Genomic DNA, 20342 nt, shown 5'->3' with positions numbered 1-20342 from the left:
TCAGACGCGACTGAGCGACTTCCCTTTCACTTTTCACTTTCATGCATTGGAGAAGGAAATGGCAAATGCCTGGAGAATCCCGAGGATGGGGGAGCCTGGTGGGCTGCCGTCTATGGGGTCACACAAAGTCAGACACGACTTAAGTGACTTAGCAGCAGCATACATATGTATGCATACACACATATGTATATATTTGTGTTGTTCAGTTGCTCAGTCATGTCCGACTCTTTGTGACTGCAGCACACCAGGCTTCTCTGTCCTTCACCATCTCCCAGAGCTTGCTCACACTCATATCCATCAAGTTGGTGATGCCATCCAACCATCTCATCCTCTGTCGTCCCCTTCTCCTTCTGCCCTCAATCTTTCCCAGCATCAGGGTCTTTTCCAGTGAGTTGGCTCTTCACATCAGGTGGCCAAAGTATTGGAACTTCAGCCTCCGCATCAGTCCTCCCAGTGAATATTCAGTATTGATTTCCTTTAGGATTGACTGGTTTGATCTCCTTGCAGTATTTATATATACTGGAAAAAATGTATTTTTTGGAAAAAATGAGTAGAATGCTTTAAAAAAAACCTACTGGATAATCTTTGGTCCCTTCCCTTCGTGGACTTTCTCCCAGTTGGTAGGGTGCTATGGTAGGGTGCTATGGCAGTGTGGATTGGGGTGGGAAGGAAGTGTGGGTAGGAAAGGAGGTATTCAAAGAATGTGCTTTACTGATACCATGCTTCTGGGGCTTCTTCCTACTTGGTGAGTCAGTGTCTCTCCTTTAAGGAAGGGTAATGCACAATGCCCATATTGATCCAAAATATCATGGCCAAAAGTAGAACCAACCTGAGTTGTGTGGAGGTGTGAGAACATTTCTCATGGGACTAATGCTAAACTTACAGGGTTATGATGAAGATTAAGTGTACATGTGTGCATGTGTGCTAAGCCTCTTCAGTCGTGTCCGACCCCATGGACTGTAGCGTGCTAGGATCCTTTGTCCATGGAATTCTCCAGGCATGGATACTGGAGTGGGTTGCCATTTCGTACTCCATTAAATGTACATATAGTGCCTCAAACTAAGAAGTGCTATTCAATTCTAGGACGCTACAATTTCTCATCTGTAGCCTCTCATTCTTGTGGCTGGAATCTACACCCCAATCAGAGGCAAGTTCCAGGATGTTACCAACCATAGCACTAATTGTCACATTTTGTGAAGGCACCACGATGGCACAAGGACTGGGGAAGACAAACATCAAGGCTAGAGATAGGGGAGGAAAGATAAGGTTCAGATCCTTGGACTATTGGGAAAATTCTTGTCTCTAAAATAATAATAATGCAGAGAAATTCACTGTATTTAGGTTTCCCGGTAAAAAATTATTGTGCTAGCACTACACCACGATCTGAATGTTTGTTGAAATCCTAACCCTCAAGGAGATGATATTAGGAGGCCGGGCCTCTTGGAGGTGAGTAGGTCACGAGGACTGTGCCCTCATGAGTGGGATTAGTGCCCTTATAAAAGAAACTCCTGGAGAAGGAAATGCAACCAGCCCAGTATTCTTGCCCGGAAAATCCCATGGACAGAGGAGCCCGGTGGCCTACAATCCATGGGGTCACAAAGAGTCAGACACGATTGAGTGACTGAGCACACACACAGAGACTCCAGAGAGCTTCCTGGCTTCTTCCAGCATATGAAGACAGAGGAAGAAGGTGGTCCTCTGTGAACCAGAAAATGGGCTCTCGTCAGACACAGAATTTCCTAGGACCTTGATCTTGGACTTCACAGCCTCCAGAACTATAATCTATAAATTTCTGTTGTTTAAAATCTATCCAGTTTATGGTATTTTGTTATAGTAGCCCGAAAGGTCAAAGACAGACTCTACACTGTTTGCTGCCAAGATTAGGAAACTGACCTTCTGATTAAGGAAGAATTATGACTATATAAACAAGTTACTGCTTTAAAGAATTTTTATAGAATATAATTTGCATTTTAAAGTAAAAATAATTTAATATGATGATTCAGAAAGTCCTTCAGACAGTATCTCAGGGTCACCATGGAAATGAGTAAATGTTTCGGTCACTAGTGACTTGTTTTTAAAAGGATGCTGGATAACAAGCTTTTTTTTTTGGAGTTTAAACTCTGGTTCTTTTTTTTTTTCCTAACTTGGTTAGGATTCTGCGTATTTTCCCTTTATATATAGCCAAATGCAAGGTTAAAGGGCCCCTCAAGATGTTCTGCTCCTGTGATCTGATGCTCGAATTAATTCTTACTTAGTCATCAAATAGATCATGTGCATACCATGTGCCAAGCACTGGTCCATACACTGGGATACAGTGGTTAAAAATTTTCTTCCCCCGTGGGTTCACATCCTCTCAGTCTCTAAACCCTTTTCTTAAAGGGGAACTCATTCAATGAGACAGTCCAGTGCATCTTTGGACATCATAGTTTTTCCTGTCAATTTCACTTGTTTATCTCATTTAGAAGTGTCCATCAATAGATGAATGGATAGAGGAGATGTTTTATATATATATATATATATATATATATATATATATAATGAAATACTATTCAGCCATAAAAAAAAGAATGAAAATGTTGCCATTTGCAGCAATATGGATGGGACTTGAAGGGTATTATGCTAAGCCAGACAGAGAAAGACAATACTGTTTAACATCACTTACATGTGAAATCTAAAAAAATACAACAAAATAGTGAACATAACAAAAAAGAAGAAGACTCACAGATATAGAGAGTGACCCAGTGGTTACCAATGGGGAGAGAGAGGAGGCAATATAGGGGTGGGGCAGTAGGAGGTACAAACTATTGGTTAGAAGACAGGCTACGGGGATGTATTGTACAACATGGGGATATAGACAATATTTTGAAATAACTGTAAATGGAATATAACCTTTAACATTGTATAAAGATATGAAAAATTTTAAATTAATGATTTAATAATTTATTAAAGATGGATAAATAAAAGATAAATAATTTAATAAAATATTAAGAATTAATGCAAGCCAAACTCCCTGTGATTGTCTCTCAAATATCTTAATCAACTTTAGGTCCAACTTCATCTCCTCCCACCTCTACCCCATTTCCTCAACCCGAAATTTTCTCTTTTTCAAACTAAGAATCCTCTGGTCCCTCAGCTGTTTCTCTGGGGGCAACATCTTGCCCCACTTTCCACTGTTCTTAAAGAAAAGTGCTGTGTGCGACTAAGAAGCCACTGACCTCTCAGCTCCCATATACACATTGTCTGCTGTGATGCTGGGGTTGAGGCTCTCGCAATACGAATGCTCTGCTCCCTTGCCAGCTGGTTTCCTGCCCACTCTGCCAATGTGGGGCACAGGAAGGCAAGTAGGAGGCAAAGAGGCTTACTCTTCCTCCTTTCTTCACCCTTGTTGCCAGCATGGCCTGGGACCAGTTCTCACCTCCGAAGTGTAGTTGGTCCCGTTCTCCAGCCCGGAATCGGCTTCATCACACCCATCTCCCAGAGGCACCATCTGTACAGCACCCCTTCCTCGGAGGTCTTCCTCAAAGTTGGAGGAAGAACTCCAACTTCCTCGGAGTCCTAGCTCTGTGGACGCCTCTTCTGAGTCCTTGGGGATCTTTCAGGACTTCATCTTTCTAATGGCTTCAACCCACCTCATGAGGCTCCCAGATCTGTATTTCCTTCCCATCTCTCTCCCGGACACTGTCATGTACCTTATGGAAATCCTATGGTCGTCTTACCCTGTGATGCCCGAGTAAGAAGTTGACCTAGGTACTTTCCTTTTCAGTTGGTAGAAATCCGAGTCTTCTCTTCTCCTTGCTTATCCACTGCCAGTCTCCAAGCGCAAGCCGTTTTCATCTCAGTATTTCTCAGATCTGTTCCCTCCTTTCCATTTCCACTAAAACTGCCCTAAAGAAGTCCCTCATCATCCATTGCTTCAATCTCTAGCTAATCGTCCTGTCTTTAGTCCTCTGCAGGTCTACTCCACCCACGGAGGTCAGACCTGATCACGTGGTCAGATCTGATCACGTGGTCCGGCCGTCACCAGCTCAGTTTCCGTCTCCGCTGTACTCCGTTTACGCTTCTGCAGCACCAGGCTGCACTGTCAGCCCTACATCACACACCCGTACTTTGCCTGGCTAACTGCTTGAAGACTCAAGGTCACTGATCCAGGAAGGCACCCCTAAACCTCCTCTCATCCTCTGTCCCTCTGTGCTCCCCACATACAGTAAGTCCCCTACATACGGCCCTTCAAGATGCAAACTTCAAAGATGTGAACACGTGTTCATATGTCCAGTCACATGAGTTAGGTCGTGTCTAACTCACATTATCACGTGGGTGGACCCTCTACAAGTGGTTGTGCGTTTGTGTACTTTGCTGTACAGCATTGTAGAGAGTACAGTATCTTTATTTCAAACCCAAGATGTCCGGAAGTAAGCGTAAAAGCAGCAGTGACGTAGCTGGCGCTGGTACTATGATAAAATGTTTTGCTTGCTTTCATGTATTATTCGGGTGAAAAGTATTATAAAGCTATTACAGTACAGTTCTAGACAGCCAATCGTGTTCATTAGGTACCTAGGCTAACTTACGGTGTTCTTGGAATGGAACTCATTCCTTTTGCAGGGGACTTGCTGTACATGGTTGCAGACTTTTATGACTGCACATAACAGTCTGTGCTACAATAGCCTTTCTTTCTCACTAGACAGGACTATTCATAGATTGTTCCCACTGGAAACAGCTACTTGGTTCTTAACAAGTGTTTATCAGTAAACTGCAATGACTCTTTACTATAAGGATAAACCAAATAAACGTTTACCATGAATCCCCCCACTGAATGGAGTATTACTCAGCAATAAAAAGAAACAGACTACTGATGACTATTGATATATGCAACAACTGGATGAATCTCAGAAAACCAGACTGAGTTAAAAAAGGAAGTCACATACTATATGACTCCACTAATATAATGCTCTTGAAATGCTAAGATTATAAAAGTAGAAGTAGATTAATGGTTTCTCAGGATTAAGGATGGGGTGGAGGTGGGAGGGAAATAGATGTGGCAAAACAAGGGGATCTTTGTTGTGGGTCCTTGTGATGAGAGAACATTTCTGTCTTGACTATGTCAGTGTCAATATCCTGGTTGTGATATATGTTTGCAAGATGTCATCACCAGGGGGAAATGTGCAGAGGGTACACAGGATCTCTCTCTCTGTTATTTTCTTATGACTATATTAGACTCCACAATTATCTCAACAGAAAATATTTAATTAAAAAAAAAAAAAGATTCCAACCAGAAAAAAAATGGAGACTTCACACACTGTCCAAATGCAATCTTTTTATTTGAGAAGGACAATCTCAAGGCAGTGCCCTTTGGGAAAGGCATCTCTCATCATCAGATACATCAAGATCAACCATTACTCTCGGCAAGGTACAAAAATACACGCATCAGTGACTTCCATACAATAAATACATAATCATGCATCCCACAATAAAAGGCACAGAAACCTGGTCACTTAGTAGTCATAAAAATTACTAGCTACATTAACAAAGCCACCCAAATTATCAGTATAAGGAACTGTAACAATATATTCCAAAGGTGAAAACACATAAAACATCTTTAAAATAGTATGCAATAAATATCTCAATTGTTGTATATATTTTAAAAATTATGCCATTGTAAACAGCATGTAAACAAACAAAACTCACGTTTTCTTACCATTATTAAAAGTTATTAGAGCTAAAGTTATGACCTCTGCTCTCTCAGGTATATTTCACTGGCAAGTGTGCTAAGCAGTTTAAAGTTTCACTCTTTTCTGCAGCAAACAGAGCCCACTGTATAATAAATAGATAGGATCTCCATCTTTCAGATCAAAGTTTCAAAACAGACTACAAAAATGTAGTAAATTATTAGCTATAAGTAATATGGCAAAGGCTAGAGTACAACTATCTTCTGCAATGCAAGGGACAAAAGGAACTATGCTGTTAGATATTCACTGTGATGATAAATAAGAGGCAAATCATTGCTAATTCTCTTTATTGAAAGGTAGAATGATGCTACTGAGCGTAACGGTCAAGCGTCCAGTCTTCTGAGCCTCCTTTGTTTGTGGGTCTTTCACAACACGGAACAGAGCAAAGTTCTATCCAACTATGAATTTCTTTTTGCTAGAGAACATAGAAATGGTTGATATTTTATACTGATGGGAAGTGGTGACTTCAAAATATGCCTATCAAAATGTAAGTATACATTCAAGTAAGGTTTTTTCCATACTTACAATATCTTTTCCTTCTTATAAAGGAATCCAATTGTCTAACCATTAATAAATATTCAGAGAAGTTAATTTTTTGCAACTCAAATAGTTCATCTATGTATCAGTGCATTGCGGCACATAAATACTAATAGTGGATTTACCATATGCTTAGATAAGTATGCTAGCTGTTAATATTATGACTCCTTTCTCCCCATTAAAAATAAAAGTGGTGGAAACATCAACCCATAACTACAAATGGAGCCTTTGAAGTACATTGCAAAGCATTGTTTTATAACTTTTTCCTTTTACTGTGAATTCCCAATGGATATTTCATATATTTTGGAGTAACTGTCATTAATAAGGATATATGCCTTCCTAAAATAGACTTAAAGTTGAATTTGTGTTCTATAAACTCATTAGTCATTTGAATCATGTATAGCACCTATGGTTGTGGAAATGGGGTTTTATAGAATTGGTGAAAGATGTACTTGACGACTGATGGTCAAAAATTATTTGCAGTTGACCTGAAAATACAAGAATTGTGGACATAAAATGAGATTAGTCCTTTATGACACAGAACTTGTTAGTTTTTTGGGTGGAAGGTGATGACTTTTCTGGAAAACCCTGAGAAGTAGTATTTGCCTTAAAAACATGTCCTCCCAATTTCTTAAACAGACTAGAAAAATAATCATGACCATGAACTTGAACTCTATTAGATAAGAGCGGTCTTATTTTATTTGCATCCCCAGCATTAATCAAAGGTCAAATGTAGAGCAGGTAGAAAAAATCCTACTGAGTGAAGTAACAGGTGATTTAATTTAATTATATGCAAATTGGGGACTTGTTTCATTTTAAAAATTGACTTTAAAGGACTTTTTGTGTCAATCTTTATCATAATTTGGAGACATGGTAGAAAGGCTTTATAGAATCACAAAATAAAAACAGTCCCTTAGGTAATAGTTTTTAGTCTTTATGGTCTATCTGTGTGTGTCAGTCGCTCAGTCATGTCTGACTCTTTGCAACCCCATGGACTGTAGCCCGCCAGGCTCCTCGGTCCATGGAATTCTCCAGGCAAGAATACTGGAGTGGGTAGCCATTACCTTCTCCAGGGGAATCTTCTGGATCCCGGGATCAAACCCAGGCCTCCCACACTGCAGGCAGATTCTTTACCATCTGAGTCACCAACAGTGGCAAAGAAGCCTTCTTACATTTACATAATAAAAAATGAAATAATCATTAACTATAAATGACCTGAAAAATGACCTGAAACTGCACAAATCATTCTCCATCTCTGGTTGAAATCTATTTTTCAGAAAATTTTACCTTCATTTTTTTCTATTCTTTCTCAAGTGTCATTATTTTGTGTAGGTCATTAGTGTACGTATCTATGTAGACTGTATACACTGAATACAGAACATCTGCCAATGAGGAAGATCATCTTTAAGGCATATTTACGAATTACAAATAAGAATTCTGCAATTACAAGAAAATTTTCTAAGCCTCAACTTTAGAAACAAGAATTCAAATTTGGTAAATATTTCTCATGAGTAGCTAACGATTATTCTTCATTAATCAACTGTTCTTTCCTGCTGTTTCTCTTCTGTTGATTCTCCCAAAATTCCTTTTTTTTTTTTAAATTTTTTCCCCCAAATTCCTGCATGCTTCTGAACACACACCCACCTCTTGTGGACTGTCAGGAAAGTTTATACGTTCATTTATGGAAGTGCAAAAATACAGAGAAGTCTGGGCTCTATAATATCTTCACCATTTCAAAAACATTTACTAAAATCCTACCATGGGCTCGCTAGATACTGAAACTACGAAGATAGAGAAATCCAGTTGTTGACAAGCAGATATATACATTGAATTGCTGAAATGTGAGATATATATATATATATATCTTACATATGGGGGCATCCCGGATGGCTCAGACAGTAAAGAATCTGCCTTCAATGTGGGAGACCCAAGTTCAATCCCTGGGTTGGAAAGAGCCCCTGGAGAAGAACATGGCTACCCACTCCAGTATTCTTGCCTGGAGAATTCCACAGACAGAGGAGCCTCATGGGCTACAATCCATGGGCTCGCAAACAGTCGGACACGAATGAGTGACTAACACTTTCACTTTTCTTTCATATATTCATACATATTCAATAATTATTGAAATGATTTTATAGAATAAATTTCAAGAGACTATGGAGCATGGATGAAATACTTAACCTTCTGGGTAGTTAGGCAGAGTGTCCCAGAAGGTAAAATCTGAACTGAATCTCAAATGAGTTAATCTCCAGCAAGTGATTATGCCAAAGCACTGAACTGTGAGTAGCTCCAAATTCCTGGGTTACAAAAGGTCTCTAGTGGAAACAGTAGGTGAGGATGCTAAAAAAGGTGGGACGAGGTCATGGAGATCCTTATCCATCACACTAAGGAGTTGGGGTGCTGTGCTGTAAAGAAGGAGAGTCTAGTTAAGATTTTTTTCAGCTGAATCATGACAAAAGAAATTTGTGTTTTAAAAAGACCACTCTGTCAGTCATGTGGAAGATGGATGAGTGGTAGGGGAGAATGAGGCGGGAAAACTGGTTACTGAAAAACCATAGCAAAACCATAGAAGAATAATGAAGGTTTGTTCTGATAAAGGCCTGAATGGAATTGTCACTTTGCTTTACTGCAACTAATTAGAAATAGAACACAAAATGCCAATTCAGTTTTTGAGATGGACAAAAAATGAAATATGCAACTGTATAAGTACTAAAAAAAATTTTTTTTGATATAGAAAATGCTTTGGCTTACACAATTCAAAACCAAGATTAGGTTAAGCTTGTGTTTTGTTCCACATTTTAGCTTAGGAGTTTCTTGGCAGAAAAACATGATCACATAATGTTGCTATGAGAACTGTGTCACCTCTCAAAAGCTTTCTAAAATCTTTTCAAGTAAAAGGAGGCGAGGAAACAAAAGACCTGCTCGAGTTTGCAATGCTTTCATCCTCATCATTATGTATATAAAAAAATAGCTGCACAACAGAAATCTGTAAACAGGGAAGGTTCTAATTAAAATTATAATTAAGTTATACTAAGATCAACTGTATATCAGGTCACTGTGGGAAGCAAATTCCCAGAAAAATAACTTATTCCCATCACTGTACCAAACCGTTCTGGAATCATCATTTAGAGATCTGTTATTACGAAAGCTAAGTTGTCCCATTGTTGTTGTTGAGTCTCTAAGTTGTGTCCAACTCTTTGTGACCCCATGGACTGTAGCCCACAAGGCTCCTCTGTTCATGGTATTTCCCAGGCAAGAATACTAGAGTGGGTTGCCATTTCCTTCTCCAGGGGATCTTCCTGACCCAGGGATTGAATCTGCATCTCCTACAATGGCAGGTGGGTTCTTCACCACTGAGCCGCCAGAGAAGCCATTAAGACAGATCAAAACACAGGTAAATGAGTTCTGATTCAGTCTTTTCCTTGATGTCATGCAGCTTACAGCCTCTTAAAATCCCAACATTTTTAGGGGAAAGGGATGCCACAGGAGTGCCAATGTATCATATTATACTGTTATAAATAGCAGATTTAGCAAAGAACTTTTTGAGTCAAGTGGTCAGATAGTGACTGAATTCAAGGGTCAGGGGAAAATAAAGTCAATATTCATTTACCCTCATCTACATTTGATAATTTTAACTGGGTTATTCTAATTTCTTTAATTGTACTCAGGTTTTAATTATGGTAATGAGTAAGACAATCTCTAGCTTAATTTCTTTACCGGAAGTTTTAAAGGTACTTTGCAAGAGAGAGTACCACTCCATAGCTAGAGAAGACAGTGATGCATGCTTCAGATGATACAGGATGTTCAGGGCTGGTGCACTGGGATGACCCAGAGGGATGGTATGGGGAGGGAAGTGGGTAGGGGGTTCAGGATGGGGAACATGTATACACCCATGGTGGATTCATGTTGATGTATGCCAAAACCAATACAATATTGTAAAGTAATTAGCCTCCAATTAAAATAAATTTATATTAAAAATTTAATAAATAGCAAGGAAACCATTCAGAATTCACTGGGTAAATGACATCACAGAGTTAAACATCCGGTGTTCCTTTTTTTCAATGCTGATTTAAAGAGACATTTCCTCTTTGGGGATTTAAGCTATGAAAAGATGTGTAGTTCTTAGTTATATATATATAACAGAATCACAGAACTCAGCTATATTATATAATATACATTATGTATATATTTATAAAATGTTTGTCTGGGGTGAGTGTAAAAAAATTACTCTAAATTTCTGAAGATTTTAGAAGTTTTTAGCCTATCCTAAGATGAAAAGATAAATCTATACTACATAGATGAAAATACCTATAACCTACTCTGAGCAAGATAGTGCTAATGTGACTTCACTCTCATTTTTAAAATAAACACTGAAGGATACTAACTCGGACTTTTAATTTTCATGCTATAGTCTGGGATCCTTTATATCTAAACGACAGCGGGAAAAGAGGTATGTTTAAGTACAACTCACACTTACATAGTTCCCTGATAATATCGTGGGCCATTTCTAACTAGGGAAACCAAAGGACCGAAACATAGAGCTCGTAGAAAGGACAAAGGGAGCCAGGGCCAAAGTCAGTTGCGGAATCCAATGAACCCAACCCTATTCCCACCTCTAGACTCACAGGATTCAGCTACTAGGAATACTGTAAATTTGAATACTTTGTTGCTGTTTCAAACGAAAGAAAAATCCATCCTTCTAACAAATTTCAAGGCTGGGAAGGTTCATAAACACCTCTTTACTCCGTGTGGTCTGGTCTGATCTACCTTTACCAGAGCTCTTCTTTGGGAAGTTGCTAAGCCCTACTGACCAGTTCTCTATCATTCACGAACGTGAAAAAAGTGAAGTCGCTCAGTCGTGTCCGACTCTTTGAGACCCCATGGACTGTAGCCTACCAGGCTCCTCTGTCCATGGGAGTTTCCAGGCAAGAGTACTGGAGTGGACTGCCATTTCCTTCTCCAGGGGATCTTCCCAACCCAGGGATCGAACCCCGGTCTCCCTCATTATAGCAGACGCTTTACTGTCTGAGTCACCAGGGAAGTCCAGGGATTATTGTCTAGGAAGTCTGTATATATATTATGGTTTATCTTGCCTCATGTAATGCACACAAATGATCAGGTCATCCAAACCATATCGTAGCTATAAAATGTTATGGAAAAACCCAAATGAGCTTTCTGGCCAACCAGTATCTGTTTAACCAACTTCCAAGCTTCAACAGTAGAATGGGCTCCTTAAACTCACTGGTTATTTTGAAAAGAGTAAAGATACAATCCAAACTTCACCAGTGTGACATTTTTATGTTCTTGTTTTGTGCCCACCATATATCTCACACCTGCTTTGCATTTCTATAAAATAAGCTGAAAGAGATCTACATTCACACTCTTCATTTCCAAAACTCTCCCAAATTACCAAGCTCCTTTATCCTTTAATTTTCATAGAATGTTTCTGATATGTTTTCTTCTTTCCTGCCATCAATAATTGATTGGGCAACAGTATAATAAAACTCTTTTGAATTAAATTAATTCTTAATTTTCTACATTTCTTAAACAGTTTACAATTCATCTACTGCTTATACTGTAAAGCAATATGGCAATTGAGTTTAGGGCTTTAATATGTGACATTTTTCCTTGAAAATGTGATTTTTATTCTGTGTAGTATGCTGTTGTGCTACTATGTTTCAGATTTTTGGTTTTTAAAAAGTTGAATAGAGAATATTTCAAAAACAGAAATAGTTCAAGACTCAGTTAGAATCTCACTGACTTAATTGACAGAAACAAACTAGCAAACCATAATCGCTTAGGGGTACTCTGACCGAAGCAGCCCAGAGTCAAATGCAAACCCGTTAAAAACATACACTTTGAAACCAAGAGCTGGAAGTGTGTGAAATTTGGAGGGTTCAAGATTCTGAATGTTCATTCAAATGGCACTCGTGTCTGTGCGCTCAGTCACTTCAGTCGTGTCCGACTCTTTGTGACTCCACGGACATGGACTGTAGCCTGCCAGGCTCCTCTGTCCGTGGGATGCTCCGGGCAAGAATACTGGAGTGGGGTGCCATGCCCTCCTCCAGGGGATCTTCCTGACCCAGGGATCGAACCTGCATCTCCCGCATCTCCTGCATTGCAGGTGGATTCTTTACCACTGAGCCACTGGGGAAGCCCTCAAATGTTATACTGGCAGTATAATCACTGAGCTCTCTTTTACAACAAAAGTTGAAGATTAACTACAGAAAAGATGTTCTGACTTGAAGATAAAATGTATATTGGGCAAATACAGCATGACGAATCCCTTTGCTATATTAAATTCTTAACCTTGATGATTTCATTTTTTGATTTATGCCTTATTTATTTTAAACATGAAAATGATTTTTTTTAAACAAAGTCCCTATGACTTTTCCATTGTCTAGGAAGGTAAATAATACCATTTTTTACAAGGAAAAAAAAACTGGGCATCTGTTTGGCAGAAATGAGTACTTCAAGTACATAAGTCAATCAGGAACAGAGCTATTACACTCTAAGCAACAGCAGTAACAAGGAAAAGAGCTAGAATATGCATTTGGTATAAAGATTAAATTTCATGGTATAATAAATAAGTGCACTCTGATTTACACAACTTGTAAAACCTTCTGCTGATGATTATGAATAATACTGTCTATCACTGACTTTGCTGATATCAGCACTGCCTCACATAGAGTTTCAAAGACAAAATTCTTGCCCCCAAAGCCACAAAATGTACAAAGCTGCTTTGTTATTAAATATTTTGTCTGCCAAAAGCCCTGCAAACTAAAATACATCTTGGAAGTCTGAATCACCAGCGTGATCATTATTTTGGTATAAAAAGATAAGAAAAATTTTAATATGAAAATTAATAAAACCAGTAAAAGGAGAGACCTGTTGTATAAATAGACATTTTAACATAAAAGTGAGACTTTTATCTCACTTCAGAGAAAGAAAAAATTTGATACAACTTACTTGAAGGTTTGAAAATATTTTCCCAGCTCTAGATAAATATATTACTCCAATTTATTAGTCATCTTCAATACACAATATATAACTCACAAAACTGGGAATATCACAACACCAAAACCTTTCACAGCACTAGCTACCAGTTACCAGAACTGTAAGAAATCTCATAGCTACATATCAGCTTAATACTTAGAATAGAGAAATAGATGGCTAAGCCGCGGTAAACAATAGTGCAATCAAACAGTAAGGACCACAAAATATATTTGTTTTCCTTTTTAGCTTGTATAACTAACCTCATTAACCTACTTCAATAGCCTTATCAACTGAGTATGAAACATTTTATTCCATTTAAAAAGTTGCCATATGTTCCTTTAGGTTAGGTTAATTTATTCTTGAAGTGCAGTTCTATGAAATATCCAGACTATTCATAAATTCCTATACAATGAGTAACTCGTAGCTAAAATGAAATATTTTATGTGGAGCTTTTTAAAATGACTTTTAAGTAGTGGCTTGGTTTCTACTTTTCCAACTAAAACTTGGAAGTGCATACAAAATTAAGAGAGAAGATATAAATATATGTAAATAGAATCTTAATTACATAAAAGAATTAACTTGTTCACCTATGTTAGTAATATGGGTTTTTACTAAACACCATTACTGAGTTTTTTTTTTTTTTTTTCTTTTGGCTGCATTGTGCAGCATGCAGGATCCTAGTTCCCTGGCCAAGGATTGAACCCGTGCCCCCTGCACTGGAAGCACAAGTCTTAACCACTGGACCTTTGGTGAAGTCCCTATCGTTACTGAGTTTAACGCAGCCTTGGTTACTGTGATAAGCTTCTCCTGAAAATAACAGAAAGAAATACACAAATAGGTACAGCCCAGCTGTCATTTCTCTCTCTGTTCTCTGTAATGACAAACCTTTATAGCTTTTTCCATTCTACCGGAAATATCTCTCAACAGAACTTGGAGAAAATAAAAGAGAAAACAATAAGAAAGATATAAATTAGTGCTCTGCATATTATAAAAATCAACCATTGTCTTTCTAAAGTTTTGCTTGTTTCTTCAGGAAGGCATCCCATTGCAAAGTCAACATATTATCCATCTAAGACAGAAACTGCTATACAGGAGTCACTGGGGAGATGCCGGAGCAGACAGAAACAAGCCCCGGGCCCCCTGGCATCGGGCGAGGGGCACTGAGGGGACAGACGTGGCAGCCAAGCTCTGGAAAACACTTGGGAAGCCATCCCACTGACCAACATGAGTACTGAGGACTCTGCACTTCCCATTCTTTCAGCTGACTTAAAGAACTGTCACTTTGGTCATCAGTCCAAGCTGCATGTGAAACATTCAAGATAAGTTCATTTTGGAAGGGGGCGGCAGGAGGGACCGTAGATGTCAAGGTTGAGAGATGTAATGTTTTTAGAGCTTAATGAGAAGCAGTATCATTAAAGAATTCACATCTGTACAACATTAAAAGTCCACTATGTTGTCAACTCTGTTGGGCAAACGGGTCATTTACTTTAGACTTGGCGTAGAGAAGTTTCTGCTCTAATTTTTTAAGTCATAGCTTTGCATGAGTATTTCCTTCCTCCATTCCTGTTACAAATAACTTCTATGGAGACTCAAGCAGTGATCTCATCATTCTTCAAAGTTAGCTGAAGAATCTCTAGGCAGTAATGTTTTGGTCAATTATATCATTACGTAAATAGTAAAGGCTTACTGACTGTACGTCACTGGGAAAGATCTTATTATAGAATTACATAATTTGTATTTTGAGGGTCAAGAATCTATTATTTTCCAGGCACTATTTTAAAGAATTATTAACTACCTGAAAATCAAGATAAGGTAGCATAATAAGAAAGCCAGATTTTAGTCTAGCAAAATATGCCTCGAGGGCTTTAATGACATATTCACTTTACTTGCAATCATTTTGGGTCTCTCTCCCCCACCCCTTTTTTTTTGCATGCCTAATGATTCATTTAATGTGTGTGTGCTGCTGTGTGTCCTCAAGCATGAACAATGTCAATAGGATAGTCTGCTGATAAGAGAAAGCGAAAAGTACAAGTTGCTGGAGACTGACCCAGTCTTTCCTTATCTCAGTACATATTCTTCTGAAACGTTCCCTGTGGTTTAAGTTGTGAACAAATGAGAATGTCACATGAGCAAATGCAGACTGTTAGTGACTTAGACGTGGGGTGAGGGCCTAGAGTGAGGTCAGCTGTGTTGGCCAGGATCTGTGTGCCACCTTAGCTACCAAAATATATACTGGGTAGGCAGGGCTCATCCAGAACCTGAATTAGGAATAAGGACTGAGAGGGAAACTGGTGATGGGTGATGAATGAGTTTCAGCTCATTTCTGAGATTAGCTGGAGAAGGGATAGGAAAGAGTGGGTTGGAGAGTCAGCTATTCTAAGCACCTCTGAAGACCTCAGATCCCACTCATCTAGAAGAGATAAAACCAGTTAGGCCAGTACTAATCACCTCACAAATCTTAGGAAGATTTTGACTCAGTAGGGACGGAGTGGACTGAGATTCTGCACTCCTCTAAGCTCCCAGGTGACAGGATGCCGCTGGTCCATGGACCACATTTTGAGTGGCAATGATTGTAGCGCAACGTTACCCAGTAAAATTTTTGCAATGACGGAAGTATTCAACATCTAAATTGTCTACTCTCGTTACCGAGCACTTGAAATGTGGTTAGGACAGTTAAGAAAGTAAATTTCTACTTAAATTAACTTTAAATAGCCACATAGCGCTAGTGGCTACTATGTAGGACAGCATAGATCTTGGACATTTACGGACCTCTTCTCACCAGAGAATTTACATCATGGTCCCCAAATGCTCTAATCCATCAATTCATTTAGATGAGTAAGTTCCCTTCCATTAAATGCAAACTATAAAATTTAAATTTAAATTGTTTTCTTCCTAATAACACTTGGCTAGATGACCCACAATGAGGGGGCAAAGGTGCTCATGCTCAGTTACTCAGTGGTATCTGACTCTTTGCAACCCCGTGGACTGCGTAGCCTGTCAGATTCTGCTGCCTGTGAGATTCTCCAGGCAAGAATACTGGAGGGTTGCCATTTCCTCCTCCAGGGGATCTTCCCAACCCAGGGATTGAACCCACGTCCCCAGTGGTTTAGCGGTAAAGAATCCGCCTGCAATGCAGGAGCCACAAGAGATATGGGCTTGATCTCTGGGTGGGGAAGATCCCCTGGAGGAGGGCATGGCAACCCACTCCAGTGTTCTTGCCTGGAGAATCCCATAGACAGAGGAGCCTGGTGGGCTCCAGTACATGGGGTCGAGAAGAGTCAGGCGTGACTGCAGTGACTTAGCACGCATTTCTGCATTGGCAGGCAGATTCTTTACAACTGAACCACCAGGGAAGCCTAGGGGCAAAAGTGGGGTGAGACAAAAGGAGCCCTTTTGCAGTGGGATAATTGCAGAGGAAAGAGTAGTACATGGTAGTGAGAATGTGAGTAACCATCTCTGACTGGGCCTGTGGAAAGATGGGAAAGTGAAAGTGAAGTTGCTCAGTCGTGTCTGACTCTTTGTGAACACATGGACTGTAGCCCACCAAGCTCCTCCGTCCTGGGATTTTCCAGGCAAGAGTACTGGAGTGGGTTGCCGTCTCCTTCTCCAGGGGATCTTTCCAACCCAGGGATGGAAGCCGGGTCTCCTGCATTGCAGGCAGATGCTTTTACCATCTGAGCCACCAGGGAAGTCCTGAAAGATGGGAAGCCAGGCAGTAAGAATGAAACTCAGAAAGTGACGTAGAAGGACGAATGGAAGAGAGAAAATGAGTACTTGGAAATTTTATCCAGGCCTGACCATGTCCCTGTCTTTCTTAAAAAGTCAGTTGTTCCTCAGGAAAATGAGCAAAGTGAGGGAACATGAAAGGAAGTGGGTGTTGGGAGGTCGGCTGTGAGTCTCCTCCAGTGCTCTGAGATTACCCATGTGTAGGAGAGTCTGGAGGGGAGGAAAGTCTGCAATTACAGTCCCCAAGCCAGGCTCCGACTTGAGCTTCTCACCTCAGCTTATATGTGGACTCAGGCACGGAGCCCCTCTGCACTCCCCAGAGCTCTGATCAGCTCTCATGGAAAGCTCCTCCTATCCCTGCTGTAACCCCCTCTACGACAGAAGCTGGTTCCTCTGTGAGGCTGGACCGTGGCCTCCGGAGGCTCTGAGGGCACTGTCCTGACAAGCAGGTGTGGGTGAAGTCCTCTGGGTCCTACAGAGCCATGCACGGATGACTCATATAGTGAAAAGTGCTCTTATTTAACCCCAAAGATCAATCTTGTCATTTTTAAAGAATTTCCCTCATCCAAAAGCCATGTGCAGGAAAATTCTAGCTAACGGTTCTGTTTAGTGAGGTTCGGCATACATAAGAGATGTTACTCAAGACTGAAAAGTGTTAGTCACTCAGTCGTGTCTGACTTTTTTGCGACCCCATGGACCACAGCCCCACCAGGCTCCTTGGTCCATGGAATGCTCCAGGCAAGGACACTGGAGTGGGCTGCCATTCCCTTCCCCAGGGTGAGGGTGAAAGAGCAACATCAAATTAAAAATTCGGTCATTAACATCTTACTCTTAAACTGAACAAGTGATAACTTGAGAATCTTTTCAATTGGCAAAGAAGAATTTGAGGAGAGTGAAAAATCAATAAAGGTTTTTTATACTAATTCATTCTTTTCTAGGATTTCTTGCCTCCTTTTCTCTACCTTTCCTTTTTTTGTGTGTGGACAAGGATCTCTGATCTAAGCAGAGTTCAGAGAATCTGGACTGCCTGATTTCACAGGGAAGTGACTGAGGACACTTTCCAGTGTGGATGACTCTAAAAGGAACTGGAAATGACTTTTGATTTCATAAGTGTGGATAATGTTAAAATTACTAAGTGAGTAGCTCTTGGCTCTTTTAAGCTACCTGATACAATCTGGAAATTTTCCCATTTATTCACAACTTAGGTAAAATATATAGTCAGACACATTCGGTCAGGAGCCTGAGTTCATTTATTTTTAAGATATCCAAACTGTGACTTTTACTAGTAAATACTCAAATCATAAATAAAGTGTCAAATATGTAAACCCTTTTGATACAATTAAATTATATGTCTGACAATAGCTCATTTTAAATGTTTTCCCATCAATATTTCTCTTTAAGCATTTGGCAAAAAAGTCTAGAAAATATCAATGAAAGTATATTTTAGATTACACGTATGCAAGTAGGAACATACATATAAATGTACACGTGTATGTGTACATATATGTGCGTCTATATATTTATGTGAATATGTATATCTTTTGGGCACCTACCTAGAAGGCTACTTTATGAGAACTGTCACCACTGGGTCAGTATCTTGTTTAATTCTCTTATATAGAAGATTTTTAAATACTATAATGAATTTTTTAGTATATAATGTCTAAAGTAAATTTATTTGAGGACATTTTTCTGACTTTGTGATAGGTATGCCTTTGGCTTTCAAAGATTTTGATTACAGAAATGTTAACTTCTCATGCACTATATTGAAGTAGAGTGGTTTATAAAAAGTAAAATAATATCTGCCTAACAGGATATAAGAATTAAGTGAGATAATAATAATGGAAAGCCCTTAAGAGAAAATTTAAATCTCTTTCATTGGGAAGTTTCTGTCAATTGTCTCTTTAGCAAATGGATGACTCTGGTGGCCAGTCAGTATACTGATCCTAGTTTGAGACACTGGGGAAATTCCTGGTTGTCAACAGTCTGTTATATTATAGATGCAAACACAGTATTAAATAAATATTAAATTGAAATGAAAAACAGCATGGGAATTTTGGTTTGGAGAGCTATACTAAGTTTTCTTAAGACAACAGAACATATAATTTTATGAAAATATACAGAGAATTTTCTTAATGTGCACGCCTGCTGTTTACGACAGACTGATATAAAATTGGCTTGCATAAGATATATATCATTTGTTGATTGGGGCCCTGACACATGTTCACAGATTCTTAGATATATAATATGCAAAATTCCACATCAAAGAACAGAAAAGCGCCTTTAGCCAACCAAAAGGTACTTGCTGCTGCTACTGCTGCTGAGTCGCTTCAGTCGTGTCCGACTCTGTGCGACCCCATAGACGGCAGCCCACCAGGCTCCCCCGTCCCTGGGATTCTCCAGGCAAGAACACTGGAGTGGGTTGCCATGTCCTTCTCCAATGCATGAAAGTGAAAAGTGAAAGTGAAGTCGCTCAGTCCTGTCCGACTCTTCGCGACCCCATGGACTGCGGCCCACCAGGCTCCTCCGTTAGGTAATAATAAATTAAATTCCATTAAAACTGACGTTAAAGCTAAGTGTTACATATTAAATGTGACATGCAAGAAACAGAAAAACAATTCAGGCAGCAACATCGTGCATTAAGATCTGCATTCATTCATAGTGTTTGAGGGATTTTAACCATATCCTTTGACCACTGAGAGCTAGAAATCTGAAATGATACCAATTCAAAACATCACTTAACTGACATCTTAGTCTTCTAGCCAGTGATTTGAGGGAAGAAGCCAATGCCTCTAACAATGAAACCCAGTAAGTTTCAGCCACATATTTTTATGTGGTTGTGCGATAAGAAAACCTCATCTGACCAGATTAAAGGAAAGTAAACATTCTACAGTTCCACCTTTTGGACAATGCCGTTGTCTCAGATTCCTCCTGCCTTTTTACTAATATGAGCATATTTGAACATGTCAGGTTTGCACAATAAGAAAATGGCTTCGTGGAATGTATTTTTTTGGCACAAAAATATTTTCTAATACCTCAAATCAAAATTTTCACCCGTAGCCAAATATTAAGCCATAGAGGTGTCTTAGTGGTGCTTACTCATCTAGGCAGAAAAGTACAAGAACAGCCAGTGGCTCCCAAGGACTTTGTATTAAGTAGCGAGGACCTTCCTTCCAAGGAATAGCACCAGTATGATTACACCTCAGGCTGGAGGGTGCTCCTTTCAAGCTCTTTAATTCCCTGGAGAATTCGCTTCACATGACCCACTTTCGGTATCCCCAGGTCCTAAAAAAAAAAAAAAAGGTAAAAAGAAAGAAAGAAGTTAACTGATATGAGAAAACTGATGGTTAAATATTTAGCCAG

At 39.4% G+C, this 20342-nt stretch overlaps 1 protein-coding gene across 5 annotated transcripts in view; it reads right to left on the bottom strand.

Moving 5' to 3' along the window:
- Window positions 1–5296: 5296 nt before the first annotated feature.
- DGKH (diacylglycerol kinase eta) overlaps window positions 5297–20342 on the bottom strand; it is a 218279-nt gene continuing 203233 nt past the window's right edge. For all 5 annotated transcript variants that reach the window (XM_025000021.2, XM_025000024.2, XM_025000022.2 and 2 more), the window contains one exon: window positions 5297–20264. In XM_025000021.2, the coding sequence (XP_024855789.1) occupies window positions 20175–20264 (90 nt within the window). In that variant the 3' untranslated portion in view covers window positions 5297–20174. The remainder of the gene's footprint in view (window positions 20265–20342) is intronic.

The sequence above is a fragment of the Bos taurus genome, chromosome 12, assembly GCF_002263795.3.
Source record: "Bos taurus isolate L1 Dominette 01449 registration number 42190680 breed Hereford chromosome 12, ARS-UCD2.0, whole genome shotgun sequence".
In the NCBI taxonomy this organism is placed as follows: Eukaryota; Metazoa; Chordata; class Mammalia; order Artiodactyla; family Bovidae; genus Bos; species Bos taurus.
This window is presented reverse-complemented; position numbering and strand designations above follow the sequence as displayed.